This window comes from Podarcis gaigeae (assembly GCF_964106915.1).
Source record: "Podarcis gaigeae genome assembly, chromosome: 8".
In the NCBI taxonomy this organism is placed as follows: Eukaryota; Metazoa; Chordata; class Lepidosauria; order Squamata; family Lacertidae; genus Podarcis; species Podarcis gaigeae.
This window is the reverse complement of record NC_139684.1, coordinates 41,071,980-41,091,964: the sequence shown is the minus strand read 5'-3', so window position 1 is coordinate 41,091,964 and position 19,985 is coordinate 41,071,980. Positions and strand designations below refer to the sequence as shown.

Below are 19,985 nucleotides of genomic sequence, written 5' to 3'. Positions count from 1 at the left end.
CATGTGGGTTGTGGAGAGGGTGGGTGGAGCATGGAAAAGGTCCCAGGTTTTATCCCAGGAACTTCCAGGTAAAAGGACCCCAGGAAGCATCAAGTGATGAGAAAGACCCCGGAAATGAACCTGGAGAGCCATTGCCCAGCATTAGAAGAGGCCTGCTAGATTAGGCGCAAGGAGGCCCATCGAATCCAGCATCCTGTTCTCAGAGTCACCAACTAGATGCCCCAATGGGAAATCCACAAGGAAGACTGATATTATTCAGTGGAGGTAGAGCATAGCCACCACAGCTAGTTGCCCATCTGGTCCAGCATCCTCTTGTTACCGTGGCCACCCAGATGCTTGTGAAAAACCTTCAAGCAGGACCTGAGAAGAACAGCACTTCCCCCCTCCCCCTGGTGATTTCCCAGCAGTTGGCAATCAGAGGCTTACTGCGTCCAACAGTAGAGGTAGAACATCATTATGAATATGTTGCTTTTCAAGAAGAAACGCCAAGGTGGTGTACGAGCAAATAAAAACCAACAGAAAAATAGCAAGAATAAAACCAGCTATAAAAATGCAACTACCCACAATTAAAATGCATAGTAGACCAACTGCATTTAAACGCCCCTAATTAAAATGTATAATTAACAAGCCCAATAAAAGAGCAAAACGGTTAAAACAACCATCAAGGCATGACATTCAAGTGGCTAGAAGCCATTGACAGCTTTCTTCATCAATTTTGGCCAATCCTCTTTTAAACCCATCCAAGTGGCTATAAAATTAGAGGGAAGAATGCTGAGTCAGATGGAGAAAGAGGCTGCCCTGGCATTTGGCAGCTTTTCACATTCATTTGCTCCATGTGGCAACCTGCCTCCTGGAGGGGAGAGCCAGTTCCAAGCCCGTTGCTCCCAGCCCCCTCCCCAAAAGTCCACATTGTCACTTACGCAGAGACGAAGAAGCTCTTCACTCTCAGTCCAGCAGCCTTCAACTTCTCCTTGGATGGGCTGGACTTCTTGTCCTTTTGCTTCGGATCCTGCTCCTCTCCCTGCTGCTCCTCTGAGGTTGGAAACAGAAGGGGCAGGGGAATAAGCAAGCACTGGCCTCACCTTCTTGCTTCAGTGTGAGTCTGAGATGGCCTAACAAGACCCCCTCCACTTCCTTGCATCCCACCACAATCTCAGGAGGTTTTCTTTATCTGGTATGACTTCTGCAAACCAGCTTTAATCTGTGAGCTGCAAGCAGGTCTTGAAATGCTTGACAAGGTAGTTTAGATATGTATTTTTAATGCACTGTTGCCCCCAGACCTGAGGAGGCTGGAAGCAAGAAGTAAGCATAGGTGTCACCCCCCACCTACCTTCCTCTCCCTGCTCTTTCAGAGCCTTGCTCCTTTTCTTCTTCTTCTCCTTTTTCTTCCGGAACCGTGAGCGGATTCCCTTGGGCACCTCGGGCTCTGCCTCCTGATCCACCACGGTTTCTGCCCCAACGTCAGCTTCCACCAAAGTCTCAGCCACCTCTTTGCTCTCGGTGGAAGCCACAGGCTCTGCTGCTTCAAGAGGATGTTTGGCCAGGACCTCTTCCTCGTGATCCCACAGCCCGTAGCTCTGTCAAAGAGGACAGGAGGGCAGGTAAGTTCAGAAAGGGTTTGGGAAGCAGAAGCCAACCTCATGCAGCGCGCCTATTTACTTTATTTACTTTATTTACAAACCACTTCATCTAAGCCGTTTACCTAAAATGCACAAAATATCCATTAAATATTAACAATAAAAATATATTTTAGAAAACAGAAGACATAATAAAATGATAAAAATATAAATAAAATCAATACGTTTTAAAAATAAATGTGCACAATAAAACAGCAAACAGTGTAAGGTCTGCACCTGCCTAATATCATGCAATGCAACCCCTGACTATTAGCCTTATGGGAGTTGGAGTCCATCAGCTTCAGGAAGGCACTATGCTGTCCACCCCAGGACTCAGCTCTCACACTGCACTCAACTCCATACCAAGCCTAGGAGAAACAAGCTTTCCCTGCATCTGTTGCTATAGCTACTGGGGATTGCCCAGGTACCACTTTCTGCAACAGGCTACTCCAGGTCCATTCCACAGCTTTCCCAGGTTAGGCAGAGGGGGCTGGCTTCTAGTCAAGAAGTTACTATTTGTATACAAATTGCTTTATATTTTGGCCCGGTTTATGTGCTCCCTTGACTTCTTCCGTCTGTGAACCTGGCCCTGCTGCAAGTGCTATAAAATACTTGTTCTGCACATGGAAGAAATCAATCTTTTAGTATAGCAGCACCCACACTTTGGAACTCCCTGCCTATTGATATCAGGCAGCTGTGTTGTTGTATTCTTTTTGGTTTAAAGCATTTTTGTTAGGGCAAGTCTTTCCAGACATTTAGGATGCTGTCACACTCTAATCTTTTTGCTGCCTGTGGTTGAATTTAATTACAGTCATACCTTGGTTGTCAAACGGAATCGGTTTAGGAAGTCCATTCGACTTCCGAAAACATTCAACAACCAAGGTGTGGCTTCCAATTGGCTGCAGGAGCTTCCTGCACTCAATTGGAAGCTGCGGAAGCCCTGGTGGATGTTCAGGTTCCAAAGAACGTTCGCAAACTGGAACACTCACTTCTGGGTTTGTGGTGTTTGGGAGCCAAAACGTTCGACTCACAAGGGGTTCAACTTCCAAGGTATGACTGTATTGCTGAATGTTTTAAAAAGCCTGGTTTTAACTGTCTTTCACTGACAACTTCAGCGTTTCAAAATAAAACATTTTCTTTGTAGTTTGCTTCAAGGTTTTATTACAATAAAGCAGCATGCAAGTGAAACGGTCTCACACGGAGGGCCCCAGGCTCCCTCTTACCAGGAGCAAGGACCGGTGGAAGAAGAGAGCCATCAGCTGGATCAGGTCGTACTTGATGTAGTTGTCCGTCTTCTCCAGGCCCAGGATGCGCGGTGCGAAAAAGGGCTTGCTCTCGTAGCGCACCAGGGTGGTATAGCTATTCCAGGGGAAGAAGCCAAACTGGAAGAGGTATTTCACCACCACCATCACCTGTGAGGGGAGATGGCAGGGGAGGATCAGAGCCAGGCTAGCCAGGGGGACATTCCTGGCTCCTCATGGCAGCAGAACAGTCGCAAGGGTTAAGGACGTTTACCACAACGCCACACGCCACCTGCCACCCAAACCTACACAGATATATATGTCAACAGTCTTTCAGTATAGGTCCAAAAACATCAATCTCCTAGGCTGATTGATATTGGTTTGAACCAAACCAAAATCTGCCCGTTCTTCGCTTGTAAGCCCTTCTACTTTCTGTATACAAAAGCCCAGGTACCCTTGTTAACTTGCAACTAATATTGCAGACCAGGGCTGGGGAGCCTCTAGCCCGGTGTTTCCCAGTCTTGGGTCTCCAGCTGTTTTTGGACTACAACTCCCATCATCCCTAGCTAGTAAGACCAGTAGTCAGGGGTGACGGGAATTGTAGTCCGAAAACAGCTTGAGACCAAAGGTTGGGAAACACTGCTCTAGCCCCAGGTTCAAATGTGCCCCCCCAGCCTTTTTATCTGACCCTCAGGGCTCTGCCCAGCCACACATCCCTCTCCCAAGCTACTCTGCTCACTGACTTTGCTTCACCCCCTTGCTTGAGTGATTTTGCCTGGCTGGAATGCGTCTTTGAACTCTGATACAGCCTCTCACTTGCCCTGACAAAGAACAGAGGTGTGTGTGTGTGTGTGTGTGTAAAATGGCTCCACCCACTCTGGCATGTGGCCCCTGGAAGGTTGTCCAGAAGGGAATGCGGCCCTCAGGCTGAAAAAGGTTCCTCACCCTGAACTCCCTAGCAGGTTTTGAATAATCATTTACAATTAGCAAAAATTATATAATTTACAAGCTATTTTTTTAAAAAAAAAAGGAGTGAAAAAGGTAATGTGCAGGAAATGATATTATTGTGAAATAAACCAGAGAAGGAGGTTGGGGGAAGTCAGGGAGGAATGGGGAAATTTTGAAATTGTGAAAAATATTAATTGTTATGATGTAATATTGGAGAAATATGGAAAATTAATAAAAAAATATTTTAGAAAAAGGTTCTCCACCCCTTTTGTTGACAGTTATTAGAAGGAAATTCTTCATGTTCATCATCTCACTTCTACAAGAGAAGAGGGGGTGTCACAAGGATTTGGGGGGGCCCACCTCTGTGTAGATGATTGCTGTCATCCAGAAGCGCTTGCTGGGCCGCGGGATGGACAGCATAGCCCACAGGAAGACCAGGATGGGCAGGACCAGCGAGATGACGGAGGCCGTCACCATGTTGTTCAGGATGATGATGAAATAGCAGAGCAGGTCCGAGTGGCCAGCCACAAAATGGTAGCAGGCCAGCAGCAGCTGCAGAAAGCGGTTCTGCGAGTGGTAGAAGCGCTCAGACTCCTCCAGCTCCTCGAAGGAGACGTGCCTGGAAAGAACCAACAGGAGAGAGAGGAGGAGAGAGTCAGTCAGGCTGAGCCAAAAGGGAAAGCAGCTGGGGTGGCAAAGCCCCACCCGTGCTGTGTCTGCCTGCCTCGTCACCTGCCCATAGCCAAAGAGGTAACCCGTTTCTGCCACCCTTGCTTAATACAAACACCTTCCAGATTGTAATACATATATATATGCCCACTAACTCTGCATTCTCCCATCTGCAAAATGTATTCCAGTTGGCAAAACTTGCATCAGCTGGCAAATTTTTTACTTGCCCAAGTATGGTGCAGGGGTTAACAAGCATTGGCAGTAGGACCTTGGAGACCAGGGTTCAAATCCCCACTTGGCCATGAACCCCGCTGGGTGAACTTGGGCCTCTCAGCCTAGCCTACCTCTCAGGGTTGTTGTGAGGATACAATGTGAAGGAGGAGGGCCACACATGCTACCTTGAGCTCCTCAGAGGAAAGGTGGGATAGAAAGGTAATAAACACTTTATTTTTGTTTAGGAGCTCAAGAAGCTGCTTTATACCCAACCAGACACTTTGTCCATCCCAGTCCAGGCTTCCCTCCAGATGGTTTGGATGACAACTCCCATCAGCCCCAGCATTCTGTGCCTGGAGGATATTGGGGTTGATAGGAGCCCTAGTCCAAAGCAGGTGGAGCACAGTAGATGGAGGAAGGCTAATTGAGCCTATTGTGCCTACTCTGACAGGCAGCAGCTCCCCAGGGTTTCAGATAGAGGTCTTTCCTATCCCTACCTGGGGATGTCCGGAATCAAACTGGGGACATTTGCCTTTGCTTTACATGATCTACAGCCCTTTCTGCTGAAAGTGATCCATGCAAACAATATTCATTCTTCCGACCTCCCTGAGCACCTGCCTCATGGGGTGGGGAGCCACAGCCCTGGGTGTGTGTGAATGTGGCCATCCAGGCCTCTTTATCTGGCCCCCAGGACTCTTCCCGGACTTCATTATTCAATGGCCCAGATATACACTCTCCCTTAGTGCTTTGACTGGCTGGAATGTTTCCTTGAATTGCGATAACACCCTTTGCTTGCTTGGAAGAAGGACTGAGAGATGTGTGGGGTTGTACAAACCTGCAGAAAGGCTGGAAAGTAGCCTACTGCCCAGAGGTAAGAGCCACACCCATTTCTCCACCCCCTTTTGCCGATGGCCACGCCCACCACTGGCATATGACCCCACCCCTGCCTACGAGGAAATGCTGCAGCCTTCAGGCTGAGAATGGTTCTCTGCCCCTTCCCTGCCCACAAAGCTTGGCATATTTACCCACAAAGCCTTGAGCCAAAATAGGCGAGTGGCCCCAGTAGTACCTGCTCAGCAGCAGCTCGCTGGCCGTGCGCGGCCGTGCCTTGGAGTAAGTCAGCAGCTCCTGGGAGTTGCTGGGAGGGAGCCTCACGTCCTCCGGGAAGCCCATGGCAGGGATCTGCTCCTCACTGCCACTTCGGGTGTCGTAGCCAGTGGTGTTATTGCTAAGCACCTCTGCTCCTTCGCACCCACTGCTGGGGGGGGGGGGGAGAAAGGGGGCAGAAAAAAGAAAGTCATGCACCAGCTCCAAAACAGAGTGAATAAATGTCCCCACTTTGTGTTAAATCTTCCTAGGAAAACGCCAACAGATATTAAAAACAAACATAATAACATTAGAAAAAAATACAGGTAAAGGCAATTTTTCTTAAGTTATAGAATACATAACAAAATGGCATATCTGGACAAGCTTACCTTAAACAAAAGTGGGGAAAGGGTTTAGCAGGAGTCAAAAAACAGTATAGCGAAAACACTTGTCTAATATTAGGGAAATAAAAACAAGGCCGATGGGAGTTCTAGTCCAAAGTAGCTGGATGGCACCATGCTGTGGAAGGTGGACCAATGAAGAGAGACTTGGGGGACTCAGGTTCAAGCCCCCGCCTCCAGAATGGGGCCTTCCTAAATATACTTCATCCCATCTGTTTTAGGTTGTGGTTATAGAGGTAAGAGAGAAGGCAGCCCGTACATGTCCAGGGGCACTCTTTTCTCCACTGCTGAGCCCACCCAATTCCGGTGCACCAAATGCAGGTTAAGGAGCAGCCCCTTGCTTGAATTACATGCCATTAAGCTCCCACAAACTCCACTGGTGATGGAGGGGGGCCCCCACACAGATCCACATGTGGCTTTGACCTTCCCCCCAGCAGCCCTCTGCCCCTATGCACCTGCCTGGAAGCCATGCTGTCTGGAGACTCTGCCGCCGTACCCGGCAAGGCAGTGTCCTCGGAGGTATTATCTGTCGCTGCTGGTTTGTACAGCCTGTCCAGGACGCTCCTCTGAACCTCGCCCACCTGCAAAGTTTTACATGCCGTCACCAAGTGGATCATACCTCACCCCTTTCCTCCCTCCTTCCAAAAGACGCCCCTCCCAAGCCCAGCTGTACCAAGCTAGGCCTACCTGATCCAGCTGTTGCGTGAGGACGAATCTCTCCAGCCCCAACACGGCAGACAGCTGTTCGTGCTCCTTGGTAAAGGCCCGCAGCCACTGGGTGAGCCCGTCCACCGTGGCCTGGCACAACACCCACAGGAAACCCAGAACATTCAGCACCCGCTGCACCACGTTGCTCTTCTCTGCATAAAAAGAGAGCCTGGTTGAAGGAGGCCAAATGCCCATCGAGGCTGCCATCTCTGATCCCTGCAGTGGGTAACCAGTTTCCCCGGCACCATGGTCTCTGGGAAAATATCCCTAACCCAAGTACTGCTTCCTAGCAACCAGGGCCGGCCCTGCTATTGGGCAGCAGATACTGAGGGGGAAAGAGCTGCAGCATTTTTGTACACACTGCTTGGCTGGATAACTGCAAAATTCTGAGACGTGCAAATTTCAAAGGCTAAAACTCTATTTTGGATCAGAACCATTAGGCAGGGTGAGTTTAAAATGCCATTCCTCGTCGCTATAGCAGCAACCAGAGTGGCCATACCAATAGGCAACAGATGCTGAGGGACAAGAAATTACAGCAAGGTGCTGGAAGGGCAGGACTGCGTGGGTCATGCAGTCTACACTACACTCCAGGTGCTCCCTCCCTCCCAAGTTTTCCATTGCATCTGTGAAACAGGAAAATGAATCCTCTGCTGCAGTTCTTGCAGATGAATGTGGCTCAAAGGCAGCCCAGTACACAGGGGATCCCCTACCTGAGTGTAGTCCCACTGAGCAAGGTACCTGGAGCAGCCTCTTCCTCTTCTTCTTCTTCCTCCTCCTCCTCCTCTTCTTCCTCCTCTTCCCCTTTGCTGCTGGCCCTGTCTGCCATTTCACCTTGCTGGGATTCCCCTTTGGTTAGGTCACCTGCAAGGCACAGATACGGTCACACCCTCCCGCCTGGTCCAGCTACCCCAGTGCTCATCAGAGCTGGGCCTCCTACCAATGTGGACCAAGAGGGCTAGGCAGCAGGGGTCAACTTGAGAGGGGCCACCTCTGCCCAGCCCAGTCGGAAAGGAGAGGGGAGAGGGCACAGGAAGACCTGCCTTCTGCCTGCTCCACCTTTCGCTGCTCCTTCTCCTGCCGCTGTCGCTCACGCAGCGCAGACTTGGCGTTGGTCACCCATGCCTGGTAAGCCAGCTGCAAACAAAGTGACAAAATGCATAAATGAGAAAGCAGGAAGGAAGAAAAGGCACGACTCTGGGCTTGAATGCAAGGCAACCTCATATCAATGCAGCCTCTGTCAAAAGATATCTGAGAGGCTGATGGCGCAACTAAAAGCCACACCAATGTCTTGAGAGTCATTTAGTGTTCCCTGGAACTTCGCCTTGTAACATATTTCCACTGCTTGCGGTATGTGAAAGAAAGGGCTCATCCACACTTCTGCAGAGAACCCAACAGATGTCCCCCCCCCCCGATTCAGCAGTAAACAGCAGGTTTTCCCAGGAAAAGCAGAAGGACAAAAGAAGAACTTCTTGGACCCATGTATCTTGGGAGAAACGTGGGTGAACCGAAAGTAGCTTCCCATGAGTACTTTGGGGCATGCACAGAGTGCTCATTAGTGAGTAATTGCAGTTGGAATGACCCATGGAGGATGGGAGTGGGGAAAGCCTGCCTCCAGGTAGTGGGGCGAGCACATCGCAGGGTGCCTTCTTGTCACCCCCCAGACATGGCACCTGGGGCGCACCGCTCCCTTGCACCCCCTTGTGATGCCACTGCTTCTGCTCCCAACTTCTCACCTGGAATGCGCTCTGTTTCGGGGGCTTCTGATCCTCCAAGACCGACTCCTCATCCTCCTCGCTGTCCGTCTCAAACAAGAAATAATCTCCCGAGTGCAGCACTGGAATCCAAAAAGACCCCACCATTAGGAAGTTCCCTTGTTTGCCCCCCCCCCCACCCTGCCAGCTGCAGTGGATGGCAGTGAGGGGCACAGGAGCTCAGAGCTCCCTTTGGAGCACAGACATGCAGAAAAAGAGCCCAAGACCCCAAGTGCGACTTAAAAGACAGCTAAAAGAAGGGCACATAGAGAGGAAAACCAGTTCATTGCCCCTAGTAAAAAAGGCAAGAAGGAGGGAGCATGCAAAGAGCCTGCCTGGCTTTGGATTGGCGAATGGGAGCTCTGGTTACAATCCTGCTTTGCTGGGGGCTGAACATTGGGTCCACCAAAGGCCAATGATCTGGTTTGCTGCCGGGACAGGCACTACCTCCCTATAACAGAACAGGGACCAGGTTGGCTCAGTGACACAAGCCTCATCTGCCCCAATGCCACCTGGGGCACCAGAGCATCCTCTGGAAGCAGAGATCAGGCTGCAAACAGTGGACAAGAGATCCTGGAAAGGGTCGGCTACTTTCAGGTCATCTGCAGAGGCCTTTCTTCAAGTGAGGGCAGTAGGAGTGGTCTTTCTCCTTAGTGGCACACACTGCCTCTGAAATGTGCTTCCCAGCTCCATGCACCTGCCACATGGCCTTATGAGCTGATTTATTATTTATCTGCCCAGGCTTTTGAATTTGGGTTTGCATCACTGAACAAGGGCATGTTTCTATACCAGGGGTGGCTATCTGTTTTTGGCTCAAGAGCTGGTCACGTGCAGGCTAATGGTGAGTATGGTAAAAAAAAAATGGGTTTGCTCACCCCCACACTCACAGGACCAAAAGTGCAGAGCAGCTGAGCAGGGAGGCTATCCTACACCAGGCTCCTGGGGTAGACAAGAGAGTTGAAATCTCTGTCCGCTCTGGTGCCATACCATTCCTGCTGCCATGGCCAAAATTAGTTGAAGGGACTTGAAGAAGCAGGAAAATTTGCTTTGCAGTAGAAAGGAACTCAGGCCCCATGGCCCATGAGATAGCCACCTCTGTTTTCTGCTGCTGTTAACATTTGGGATTTCATGCTTCATACAGGTTTCTACCTAGTTTTAGCAATCATATTGACAGTATGTTTATTCCTTTGTGTTAGTTTTTTGTTTGCAAGCCATCTTGAAAAAAGGTGGGGATTACAAATTATTATTATTATATTATTATTTATTAGATTTATATACCATTCTTCATCGTTAGATCTCAGGGCGGTTCACAAAATGTAACACACACTCACACACACACACACACACACAAAAGCCTTGCTCCCTCCTCTTCGCTTTCATTATATGCTGGTCCCCCATCGCAATGAAATCAAGATACAACTCCACAACTCTCAAGCTACATTTTATTGGGTGGCTGCAATTGGAAAGTGCAGATACCCACAGAAGAGTCAAGGAGAGGGACACCAGCTAGCGGCAGCAATTCCCATTCTGAAGAGGGCTGACAAGCCAGGAGGGAGCAGGAATTTGGGTGCTTTAACACGACAACAATACAGGCAGCACACACTGCTGCTGCTACTACTAGTCCTGGGTTGTTTGGCTCATGCGGACGTTACCACTGTAATGCCCCCTCGTCCCTACAGTGCGTCTGTCCACCCTAGAGGGAGCGGCTACTTCCTTGCTGGAAAGCAGAGCTGGTGATTCTGGGCTCCCCTCAACTGAGCGCGGTCCTCCTCGTTGCAGGGAGCAAGGGAAAAAGCAGAGAAGGTCATCCTGAACCACTGTGCACTTGGGGGGTGAAATGATGGCATGGTCTGCTTACAGCCACTGCACAAGCGTGTGATGTTCTTCTCTGGCACTTGTTCATGCAAACGCTGCCCCTGATCTGAACCGCTCCGCACATAAGGTGACCTCCCTGCCCAAATGTCCTGGGAAGAAATTCAGGAAGCTGACTTATGCCGAGGAAGACCACTGGTCCATTGAGCTCAGTATCGCCTAGACTGCTGGGAAGTGGCTCCCCAGCTTCCCCTTTCTTATTGTCTTCCCCACCCGTGCAAAGCATGTGCTCTTCTCCCCCCTCCAAAGCTACGAGCCATCTACAATGGAGGATGGGGTGTGCATTTTCTGTCCACAGTGCATACACATCTCTCAGATTTCAGCAGGACTTGTGCAGGAGTATATTCCAGCGGATTTTGTCAGGTGTGTCCATTTCTCACTGTGCAGGTCTTGAAACCTCTTCCTTGGGAAGCTGCTTTACACAGAATCAGACCATGGGCTCCACCTAGCTCGGTATTGTCTACACTGAGATGCTGGGATTTGAACCCGACACCTTTGGCATGCAGCACAAATGCTCTGCCACTGGGCTACAGTCCCTCCCATTCCTCAGTTCAGCAGCCCTTTGCAGATGGAAAATTTGTTGCTTTCATACCTAACAACTGCAAGTAATCCTTGTGTTTTTATAGTTCATATCTATCTATCTATCTATCTATCTATCTATCTATCTATCTATCTATCTATCTAATCTATCATCTATGGCTATTTGTAGGTGTGTCATTGATTTATTTTGTGGTTTTATCTTTTATTGTACATCACACCCTAGCATCCTTTAGGAGAGAGGGTGATTCAGGAATTCAGCAAAATACATAAAGCATTAGCTGGTCCTGGACTTTGGAAAGGGAAGCCTGACCACTGGGAGAACCCAAAAACCTTGGAAACCACAAAGCTGGGGAGAATAACCGAATATCCATAAAGGTTCAAGGAATCTTGAGATTTTTTCTTTTTCTTTTGCACAATCTTCTGGCAGAGGGATGCTTGCACCTATGGTGTTTCTTGGGCAGGGTTAGGAACATAAGATATAAGCTGCTTTATATGGAATCAGAGCATTGGTCTACCCGGCTCAGTATTGTCTGCACTGACTGGCAGCAGCTCTCCAGGGTTTCAGGCAGGGGACATTCCCTGGAGATGCCAGGACCTTCTGTATGAAAAGCAGGTGCTCTACAACTGAGCTACAGTTCCCTTTCATGGTGAAGAGAACCGGGGGAGAAAGATCTGAGAAACCCAGAGAAGTATCAAGTCAGTGCAGAGCAGAGCATGCACGAGAGGGGGCTGGACAAGGAGCCCACAGAGGAATGAGAGAGAGAGAAAACCCGGATGAGAGGCGTGCAGAATGGAAGTGCTAGAAACCAACCACCTGGGTGGGTTTGCGTTAGTGATGACCCCCCACCAGCAGAGTTAGAGGTGCCTTAGAGCAAGATGAGGTGATGTTAGGATGCCCATCGAGCCCTTCCAGACCAGGCCTGGGCAGTACCTGTGGCATGATCCAGCCAGGGCCGCCACCACTGCTTCCTCTGGCGGGAAGCCTCCTTCTTGGTCCCTGCCTCTGTGGAACAGGGCACAAGGAAGCATGAGGGACGGGCCAAGGACCCCCACCCTGCGTGTTGCTGCCAGCTCAGACGAGGGCAGCTGGCGACCTCTGAAGGCAAAGAAACGCTCTCCTCTGAACCCACAAGGCTAGGCAGGGGCAGGAGGGCAGACTTGGCCAGGGTAAGATGGGCAGCCCCTAATGCTGCTCAAGAACGCAGGCAAGTAGAAGCCTGTCAGCCTCAGTGGGGTCCCATCAGTCCCAAGTGCAGTACGGAAGAGGCCCACCGCACAGGGCTGTTTGGGAGCACTGCAGGGGGTTCTACTAGATGACCCTTGGGGTCTCTTCCAACTCTACAATTCTATGATAGGGTATGAACAGTAAAGATAATACTGCACTTTGAAAATTCAGTGTCAGAATGTGACACTGTAGTTAGAGGCTGAGAAAGACACTTTGCTGGAGGAGCAATGTTGAGAGAGAAACCAAGAACTGTAAGACACACAGTCCAGTCCCCCATCTAGCCTCCGTTCCTAAACCCCGGCATTTGGGTGTTGAAAATTATGTTGCCTCCAAAACGTGGAGCCCACCTGACTGAGGATGAAATACTATTTGTATTAATTAGGGAATATCCTGTGGCAGTGAACAGGTTGGCAATGTGTCTGTGGGAAGATGAAGGCTCCACACAGTCATGGAAGGTCACAGGGAAACCAGGGTCAAACTGGATGTCTAATCATGAGTGTGTAGGTCAGAGAGGGCCCCAATTGACAAGGGATGGGGGTCAGGAGTTCAAAACCAGAAGAGTTCTCCAGTAAGGCTTCCAGCACTTTGAAAGCCGAACCCCACCCCACCCCACCCCATACTCCCAGCCCCAGAATCTACTTCGCACCTGGGCTCTCTGTCTCCAGGGTCTCTTCAGAGTCAGCTGCAGTCTGTCCCTGGTGGTACTTTTCTTGCTTGGCCCGGATCCGCTCCATCCTGAAAGCATGTGGCAATTTCAGGACTATGGCACGTTGTGCCCCCTCTGTCTGGTTTCCCACCCCCTATGACTAGGTCCCACGTGATCAGAAAAGCAAGGGAGGATGCCCACGTCTCAGCCCTGTTATGTCCATTCTCCAAAATCTCTGGCCATCTCCAAGTCGCTTGTGCCAGGGATCTGGTCCACTCCATCTTACACAATGTATCAAGCCCCATCCTAGGAACTTCTGCACCCCACCCGCCATTTCTGCCTTCAGATAACTTCAGGGAAAGCCAGTTGCCCAGCATCTGGTGAACAAAAATGTCCCCATTAGCTCCCCGGAAACGACTGCATTGCACCCATGCTATCTGCTGTGTAGGATTGGTTCTGAGAGTTTGAGGAGAGAACAGAGAGCCTGAAATAAGCAGCCTGTGGCTGGCAGGAAAAAGGTGCAACTGTTCCATCAGGAGAGTGTCCTCTTTCCTAAGCACGTTCCTCGCACTGGGTGACAAGTACTTCAGGCAAAGGCATCTAAGACCCGTCCCTCCTCAGCAACAGCTTCCCTTTGGTGCCAAGGCAAGCTTCCTAAAAAGCCTATTTGCTGCTGGAGGGGTGGGGACTGGAGAGGAGGGGGAGCTGGGTGGAAAGGAGGAGGCACTTGGCTTCCCACCATCCCTGGTCCCAGGGCTCCAGAGCGAGGGGGTAAAACTCTTGTCTCTTGATCCCCGAGAACTGGGCTAGAAGCTGCTGAGGACTAGCATGCCCCAAGCTGCTGAACCAAGAAGATGCTTCTCTGCTCTCCCCACCCACAAAACTCACTGGCGCTTGAGCTGCACTAAGGACTTCTTTTCCGCCTGGTGGTGGAAGCTCATGCTCTTGATCATCCTGGCCTTGAAGAGAGCACAGCCCCTGTGGAGGAGAGACAAAGCAGTGGAGAATGGTTGGAGGGGACTCTCCCTTTGAGGTCATGGCTGGCACCAACAACCCTTTCTTTCCAGCACCAGCCTAAAATTTTGCATAATACTGGAACTCAGAGACATCCAGTGAAGCTGAATGTTGGAAGATTAAAGATGTATAAAAGAAAGTTCTTCTTCAAGCAGAACATTTTTAGACTGTGGAACTCACTTCCACAGGAGGCAGTGCTGGCCAGCAACTTAGATGGCTTTAAAGGAGGAGAAGACAAATTCATGGAGGAGAAGGCTACTGGCCACAATGGCTATTTTTCTACCTCCACTGTCAGAGGCAATAATGCTTCTGAATACCAGTTGCTGGAAACCACAGGAGGGGAGAGTCCTGCTCTTGTGCTTTCCCCAGGGTTTCCCCACAGCCATCTGGTTGGCCATTGTGAGAACAGGATGCTGGACCACATGGTCCATTTGCCTGATCTAGCAGGCTCTCCTTGTGTTCTCAGCTCCTCCCAGGCACCCTGCAACACCGGGGAGCAGGACGGACACAGCTCTCAGATCAAGCCCACAGCTTTGCCGGTGACCCTCCAAAGACTGTCCCTCCCCAACTGTGTGCCAGATTCCCCCTTGCCCCAGCCCTTCCACACCCACCTGGAGGCTTGCAAGGCAGAGGCCTGGAGATCCGCCACAACATGCTGGAAATAGTAGCTGAGGAAGGCCCTGCGCTGGAGGAGCAGGAAGAAGAAGCAGATGCTGTCCCAGATGATGCCAGCTTCTTCCACGGGCAGCGAACAGTCCTGGTTCTTGTCCACATCCTTGGCTGGCAAAGAAGAGGGAAGGGGTGGCTCAGCACACAGGACCTTTTTTGGCACAGAGCAACGGAGGCTAATTCACATCCTGGTTGCTGCAACCAAAAGGGCTCTCTTCCAGTTGCCCTCCTGTCTTACCACAGCTGACCATTGGACTTAAAAGGAAGGAAAACTTTTGGAGTGGAAAATAGGTCTTGTGCAAGTTCATATGAGATAAACTGCAATAGGCAGTACAGTATATAAATAAATGAATTAACTATCTATTTTGGGAAGTTGTTGGCTTGTTTGCTCTGTATTTGGACACCTCTTAAAGATCATGGTCAAATTTTGCAAATTTAAGCGGATTTGGATACCATTGGAGGCCATTTTTAACAGAACCTTCCCAAACTGCACTGATTTTAACCCTTGATTTCAAAACTGCAGTCTTTCTTTCTTTTCACAAAATTGACAAGCAACTCCAGGTACAAGGGGACTAGTGTTTCAATCAATCAATCTGAAAGGGATGAAATTCGTAAGGGATTCAGGAAGTTTAGCATGCCAGACTTTCAGCTGCCCTCCCAATACTCCAGCCCACTTTCCTTCAGCCCACCTTTTCCACTTCTGTACTCCCCCTCCCCACCAGCCTAATACAGGAGGAAGTTGTGATGAAACCCAGAAAGGAGAGTGGGAGGCACCCTTGCCGTCAGCCGCCACCTCCCATTGCAAATACTCACGGTCGTAGTAACCCTTGACGGTGCAGGCCAGGCTGAAGAGCTGGATCACCCAGCAGAAGTTGTTCTGCATTTGCTGGACGAAGACGCAGGACAGGAGCTAAGAGGGAAGAATCGCATAAAGGGATGCATAAACATGAAGGAACACAGAAAGAGCTGTGTGCATTCCAATCTGAAATTCAGATGCTCTACTGAGAAAATCTGGATAGGTCAGGCAACCCCAACTGCACACATACGTCCCTGAACCCAACCTATTCTGCATGCGTAGTTTAACCTGCTTCTGCGGATCACAGTGAAGGGCAAGAAGCTGGGCAGAGAACCGAAGAAACTCTGCTCCCCACACCACCCCAATAGCACAATGGCGTCCCGCCCCTACCGCAAGCATGTTCTTGGCAACGATGACGGTCACGTTGTAGAGAATCAGGCAGTCCCACAGCATCAGCCGGGCTCTGAGGGGCCGGCGCAGCATGGCGGTGCCACAGAGCAGCAGGTAGAAGCAGGCCATCAGGTATCCCAGGCCAAAGACGCTGATGCGGTTGGCGCCTGCAACAAAGACGATGACCAGCACGAACCAAAAGAGGTAGCGGAACACACACACCTTCAGCATGTCAAGGTAAGACCTGGTGAGAAAGAGATGGGGGGGGGGGAGGAAGTACTTAAGAAGAGGCATGCTAGATCAGACCAAGAAAGCAAAAGACCAGATGACCTCAGGATCCCTGCCAACTCTACCATTATGTGATTCCCTGCCACTGGCATTCAGAGGCCTACTGCTTCCAACCATGGAGACAGAATGTAGCCATCATGGCAAGCAGCCACTGATAACCTCATCCCCCAGGAATTTCTCTACTCCAAAACCCATCCAAGTTGGTGGCTCTCACGACCTCTTCCAAGAAGTGAATTCCACAAGTTAACTAGGCCCTGTGTGAAGAAGCGCTTCCTTTTGGCTCCACCGTGCCCTGATTGCTGGATGCTGATGGAGCACACAAGCTCTCTGTCTCACCTGCAGTTAACAAAGTTGGGCACAGGGTTTGGCTTCTCCTGCAGTGACTCAAGCTGCTCCTTGTTGTCACCGGCCAGTTGCACCCACTCTTCGGTCTGCTCGTCCACAAAGACCTTCCATTGCCGTGAGGCACAAAGTAAGAGGAGGAAGTCACCTATGAAAAGCAAGGCAGGTTGAAAAATAATAATCCAGGACACGCACCCAGTGAGAAGGGTCGTAGGGTTAAGCAACAGAGGCATGATTGGCAGAGGCACCTGCCTTTTTGGAAATGGAACATTGCCCAGGAATCTTTCACCTCCTTTCCCAGGGGCTACACCCAACACTCGTCCCTCCTTCTAAATGCTGCAGCTGACTAGTCCAGGATGGGGAGCCTGTGACCTGCTAGGCATCCTTGGACTCCAGCTCCCATCAGCCCCAGCCAGCATGGTCAGGGATGATGGGAGTTGGAGTCCAACAGCACCCAGAAAGTGACAGGTTTCCCCAGCTCATTTACAGGAGCTGTTCCTGGTGCTGAATCCCAGTCACTCTCAGACTCAAGATTCAATTGGACATGCAGAGTAATGGGGCAAAGACTCCCACAGTGGCCCCAGGAAAGACTGGGCGTTGAATGCTGCAAGACCTCGCTTTGCCGGGCTCACTCCGCCACTGCCTGCCACAGGGGAGGGTCAAAATGGCACAAGGGCCGTTTCACAGTACTCACTCATGAGATTGATGGAGTTGGGCTTCATGTAGAAGTCTGGGAAGTACATCCACTTGATGAGAACAGAGTTGATGGGGATAGCATGGCTCCACCTCCAAGGGTAGTCTAAGGGAGGTAAGAGGGGGTGAAAACACTGGCAAGTAGAAAAGGGCTCCTGCATAGGCACCTCTGTCTTCCCCAAACCCCCCACCTGCAGAATGGGGTACAGAGGCAGAATGGTCTCTCTACAAGAGATTGCCACCCGCTCTTGGAAGAAGGCTCATCCTTCTAGATCTCCAAGGGGCCCAAAATTGTCACTCACCGATACAGAGTACTGGAGGGATACCAACGCACAGGAGGTATTGGAAGAGCAGGAAGATCGCCAGGAAGAGACAGTACTTGGGCCAGAGCCTGGCGATGGCATGTCGCCGACGGCGCGTCAGGATGACGACCAACCAGCAGCCGTGAAAGATCACCATGAAGTTCATGCGCTGGCCAATCACATTCACCGTCATCAGGAAGCAGATCTGGATAGGTGGGGAAAGAGGAGAGAAGGGAGTTTGCAAGACAGTGGCTTTGGTAATGGGGTCTCAGACAAGGAATGAGGGAACAGGGAGCCTGGAATAAAGCTCTTGTCCCAAAATGTGTGTGTTTGGGGTGTGTGTGTGACACCTCCTTCCAAGTCAGATGATATATAATTATATATTTTATGGCTTCAACCCACCCTGGAACCTTGTGGAGAAAGATGGGTGAGAAATCCAATAAAATAAATAACTACTAAGCTAAAACAAATTAACTGTTAGGTTAAATATGTTGCAAAAGTCTCCTTGGACTATTGCTGAATGCTGGCATAAAAATGAAATAAAATGAAATGAGCAGATTTTCCACCGCCTGGCAGATGATGCTTTCAATATTGTCCTACCACTCTGATTTCCAAGCAGTGCAGATAATCAAGACCTGTCAATACGCCCTCTGCCCTCTCACCTCTAGGCCAAACTTGTAGTAAAAGTAGTTGACAAAGTATTTGATGCAGTTTAGCAGGCCTTTATCCAGGTCCTGACGGGTTGCATCCTCAAAGACTGTCTGGGTGACTGGAGGCACCAGCTGGTGTTGCTTACGGTAGTATTCCTGGCACCGGTAGACAATGGCCTCGAAGACCAGCAGAACCAGCACTTGCAAATGGTTCTGGAGGAAGAGAGAGACACACACATAGAAAAAAGAGATAGCAGAGTCTAATGACTGAGGTGGAGAGAAGAGAACGAGGCTGCAAAATAACAAACTTCCTAAGCTGGGATTCCAGAATGCCACCTTCCTGGGTTATGATTGCAGGTGGATGCTGAGAAACAGTTAAAATGATTAAAACACCCAGGTAGTGTGTGAATATGAAGGCTCTGAGCCATCACAGGAACAAAAACAACAAAAGCACCACTGCAATTGACCATTACCTTGACTCATCCCACATTTTCACAGAAGGAACTGAAAAAATGGTTTCCACCTCTGGTTTAAATACTAAATTTAATATCTATGAAATGTCCTGAAGTGCTTTTTATGATGAAGGGCAGTATAGAAATTTATTGTATGAATGAAAATCCACCACTGTGGCAATGAAGCCAAAAAACATGACTGGGTTATATCAAACTGGTTGCCAACCTTCCTTCTGGATACAGCTTCCCCTTCCCAAATAGCAGATCTTCCCAAATCATAGCAGATGCCAGAAGCGAAAAGAGTTGGAGGCACTAAGAGAGCTGGTGTGGTCTAATGATCAGTGTTGGACTAGGATCTGAGAAACCAGGGTTTGAATCCTCACTCACCATGAAGCTGACTGGGTGACCTCTCTCTCTGAACCTAATCTACTTCCCAGGGCCATTGGAAGGATAAAACGGGGAGGGGACGAACCATGTACCTTGAGCTTCTTGGAGGAATGTAATAAATAAATAAGATGGGTTGACCACTCACCTGGATGTAACCCAGGTTGGGGTACTCCTTTCTGATCCCAAACCAGTTTGCTGGGTCGACAGGATGCTGGTAGAGTGTTGAGTTGCCAATCTCCTCTGGCTGCAGATTGGTGTTGTTGGGCTGAGGCTACGGAGCAAGCAAATATTATATCATTATATAATATGATACAAGAGATCAAAATTGGGATATTATATTCCTTCTAGTGTTGCAAGGAAAGAAAAAGCCCCCAAGATGGTGGAGGAGAACGCCTGACCCTAATCTCATCGGTCTGGAACAGAACAAAAATAAGAAATTTGCGGGATGACTGAATGTCAGTTTTCGGCTGCCACCCCAAACACAGACCCAGAAACAGGTTTTGGAGCCCATCTCCCATACCTCTGTGCAGTTATAGGAATAATCTTCTGGGTTGACAATCTTCAGCTGATAAAGCATCTTGCAGACAATGATAATGCAGACCCAGATGGTGGAGAGGCACGAGGCCATGTGGCTGAAACGGCAGTAGGGGATGGCAAAGGCCCACAGCACCATCAGCACGAAGTTCATCACCGACACCTAGATGAGAGGAGAGAAGCAGAGGGTGGAGACTTGCAGGAGCGGTTGTATGGCTACATACACACCAGACATTTAAAGTATAGTTGTATCCTGGAAGTTGAAAATAATCCATTCTGGAAGTCTGTTCGACTGCCAAAATGTTCAGAAACCAAAGCGCAGCTTCTGATTGGCTGCAGGAAGCTCCTGCAGCCAATCGGAAGCTGCAGAAGCTGCATCGGATGTTTGGCTTCCAAAAAAAGTTCGGAAACCAGAACACTCACTTCCGGGTTTCAATTGTTTGGGAGCCGATTTTTTCGACAACTAAGGCATTCAAAAACCAAGGTACAACTGTACACCCCCCACCCACCCAAGAAAAAGAATTTTGGAAACTGAAGTTTACCCCTCACAGA

The 19,985-nt window shown here is 49.7% G+C and overlaps 1 protein-coding gene across 3 annotated transcripts in view; it reads right to left on the bottom strand.

Moving 5' to 3' along the window:
• Window positions 1-19,985, bottom strand: part of PIEZO1 (piezo type mechanosensitive ion channel component 1 (Er blood group)) — a 110,824-nt gene that overhangs the window by 7,960 nt on the left and 82,879 nt on the right. Inside the window, exons 19-41 of one of the 3 annotated variants that reach the window (XM_083754502.1) lie at window positions 19,420-19,596; window positions 19,045-19,170; window positions 18,073-18,273; window positions 17,411-17,615; window positions 17,110-17,214; window positions 16,410-16,563; window positions 15,786-16,029; window positions 15,413-15,509; window positions 14,542-14,710; window positions 13,805-13,894; window positions 12,917-13,005; window positions 11,977-12,048; window positions 10,286-10,402; window positions 8,616-8,716; window positions 7,923-8,016; window positions 7,621-7,743; window positions 6,862-7,034; window positions 6,634-6,755; window positions 5,757-5,942; window positions 4,166-4,424; window positions 2,840-3,028; window positions 1,331-1,577; window positions 921-1,032 (exon numbers count right to left, since the gene is read on the bottom strand). In XM_083754502.1, the coding sequence (XP_083610628.1) occupies window positions 921-1,032; window positions 1,331-1,577; window positions 2,840-3,028; window positions 4,166-4,424; window positions 5,757-5,942; window positions 6,634-6,755; window positions 6,862-7,034; window positions 7,621-7,743; window positions 7,923-8,016; window positions 8,616-8,716; window positions 10,286-10,402; window positions 11,977-12,048; window positions 12,917-13,005; window positions 13,805-13,894; window positions 14,542-14,710; window positions 15,413-15,509; window positions 15,786-16,029; window positions 16,410-16,563; window positions 17,110-17,214; window positions 17,411-17,615; window positions 18,073-18,273; window positions 19,045-19,170; window positions 19,420-19,596 (3,452 nt within the window). The remainder of the gene's footprint in view (window positions 1-920; window positions 1,033-1,330; window positions 1,578-2,839; window positions 3,029-4,165; window positions 4,425-5,756; window positions 5,943-6,633; window positions 6,756-6,861; window positions 7,035-7,620; window positions 7,744-7,922; window positions 8,017-8,615; window positions 8,717-10,285; window positions 10,403-11,976; window positions 12,049-12,916; window positions 13,006-13,804; window positions 13,895-14,541; window positions 14,711-15,412; window positions 15,510-15,785; window positions 16,030-16,409; window positions 16,564-17,109; window positions 17,215-17,410; window positions 17,616-18,072; window positions 18,274-19,044; window positions 19,171-19,419; window positions 19,597-19,985) is intronic. The other 2 variants (XM_083754504.1, XM_083754503.1) reach the window with 2 other exon arrangements.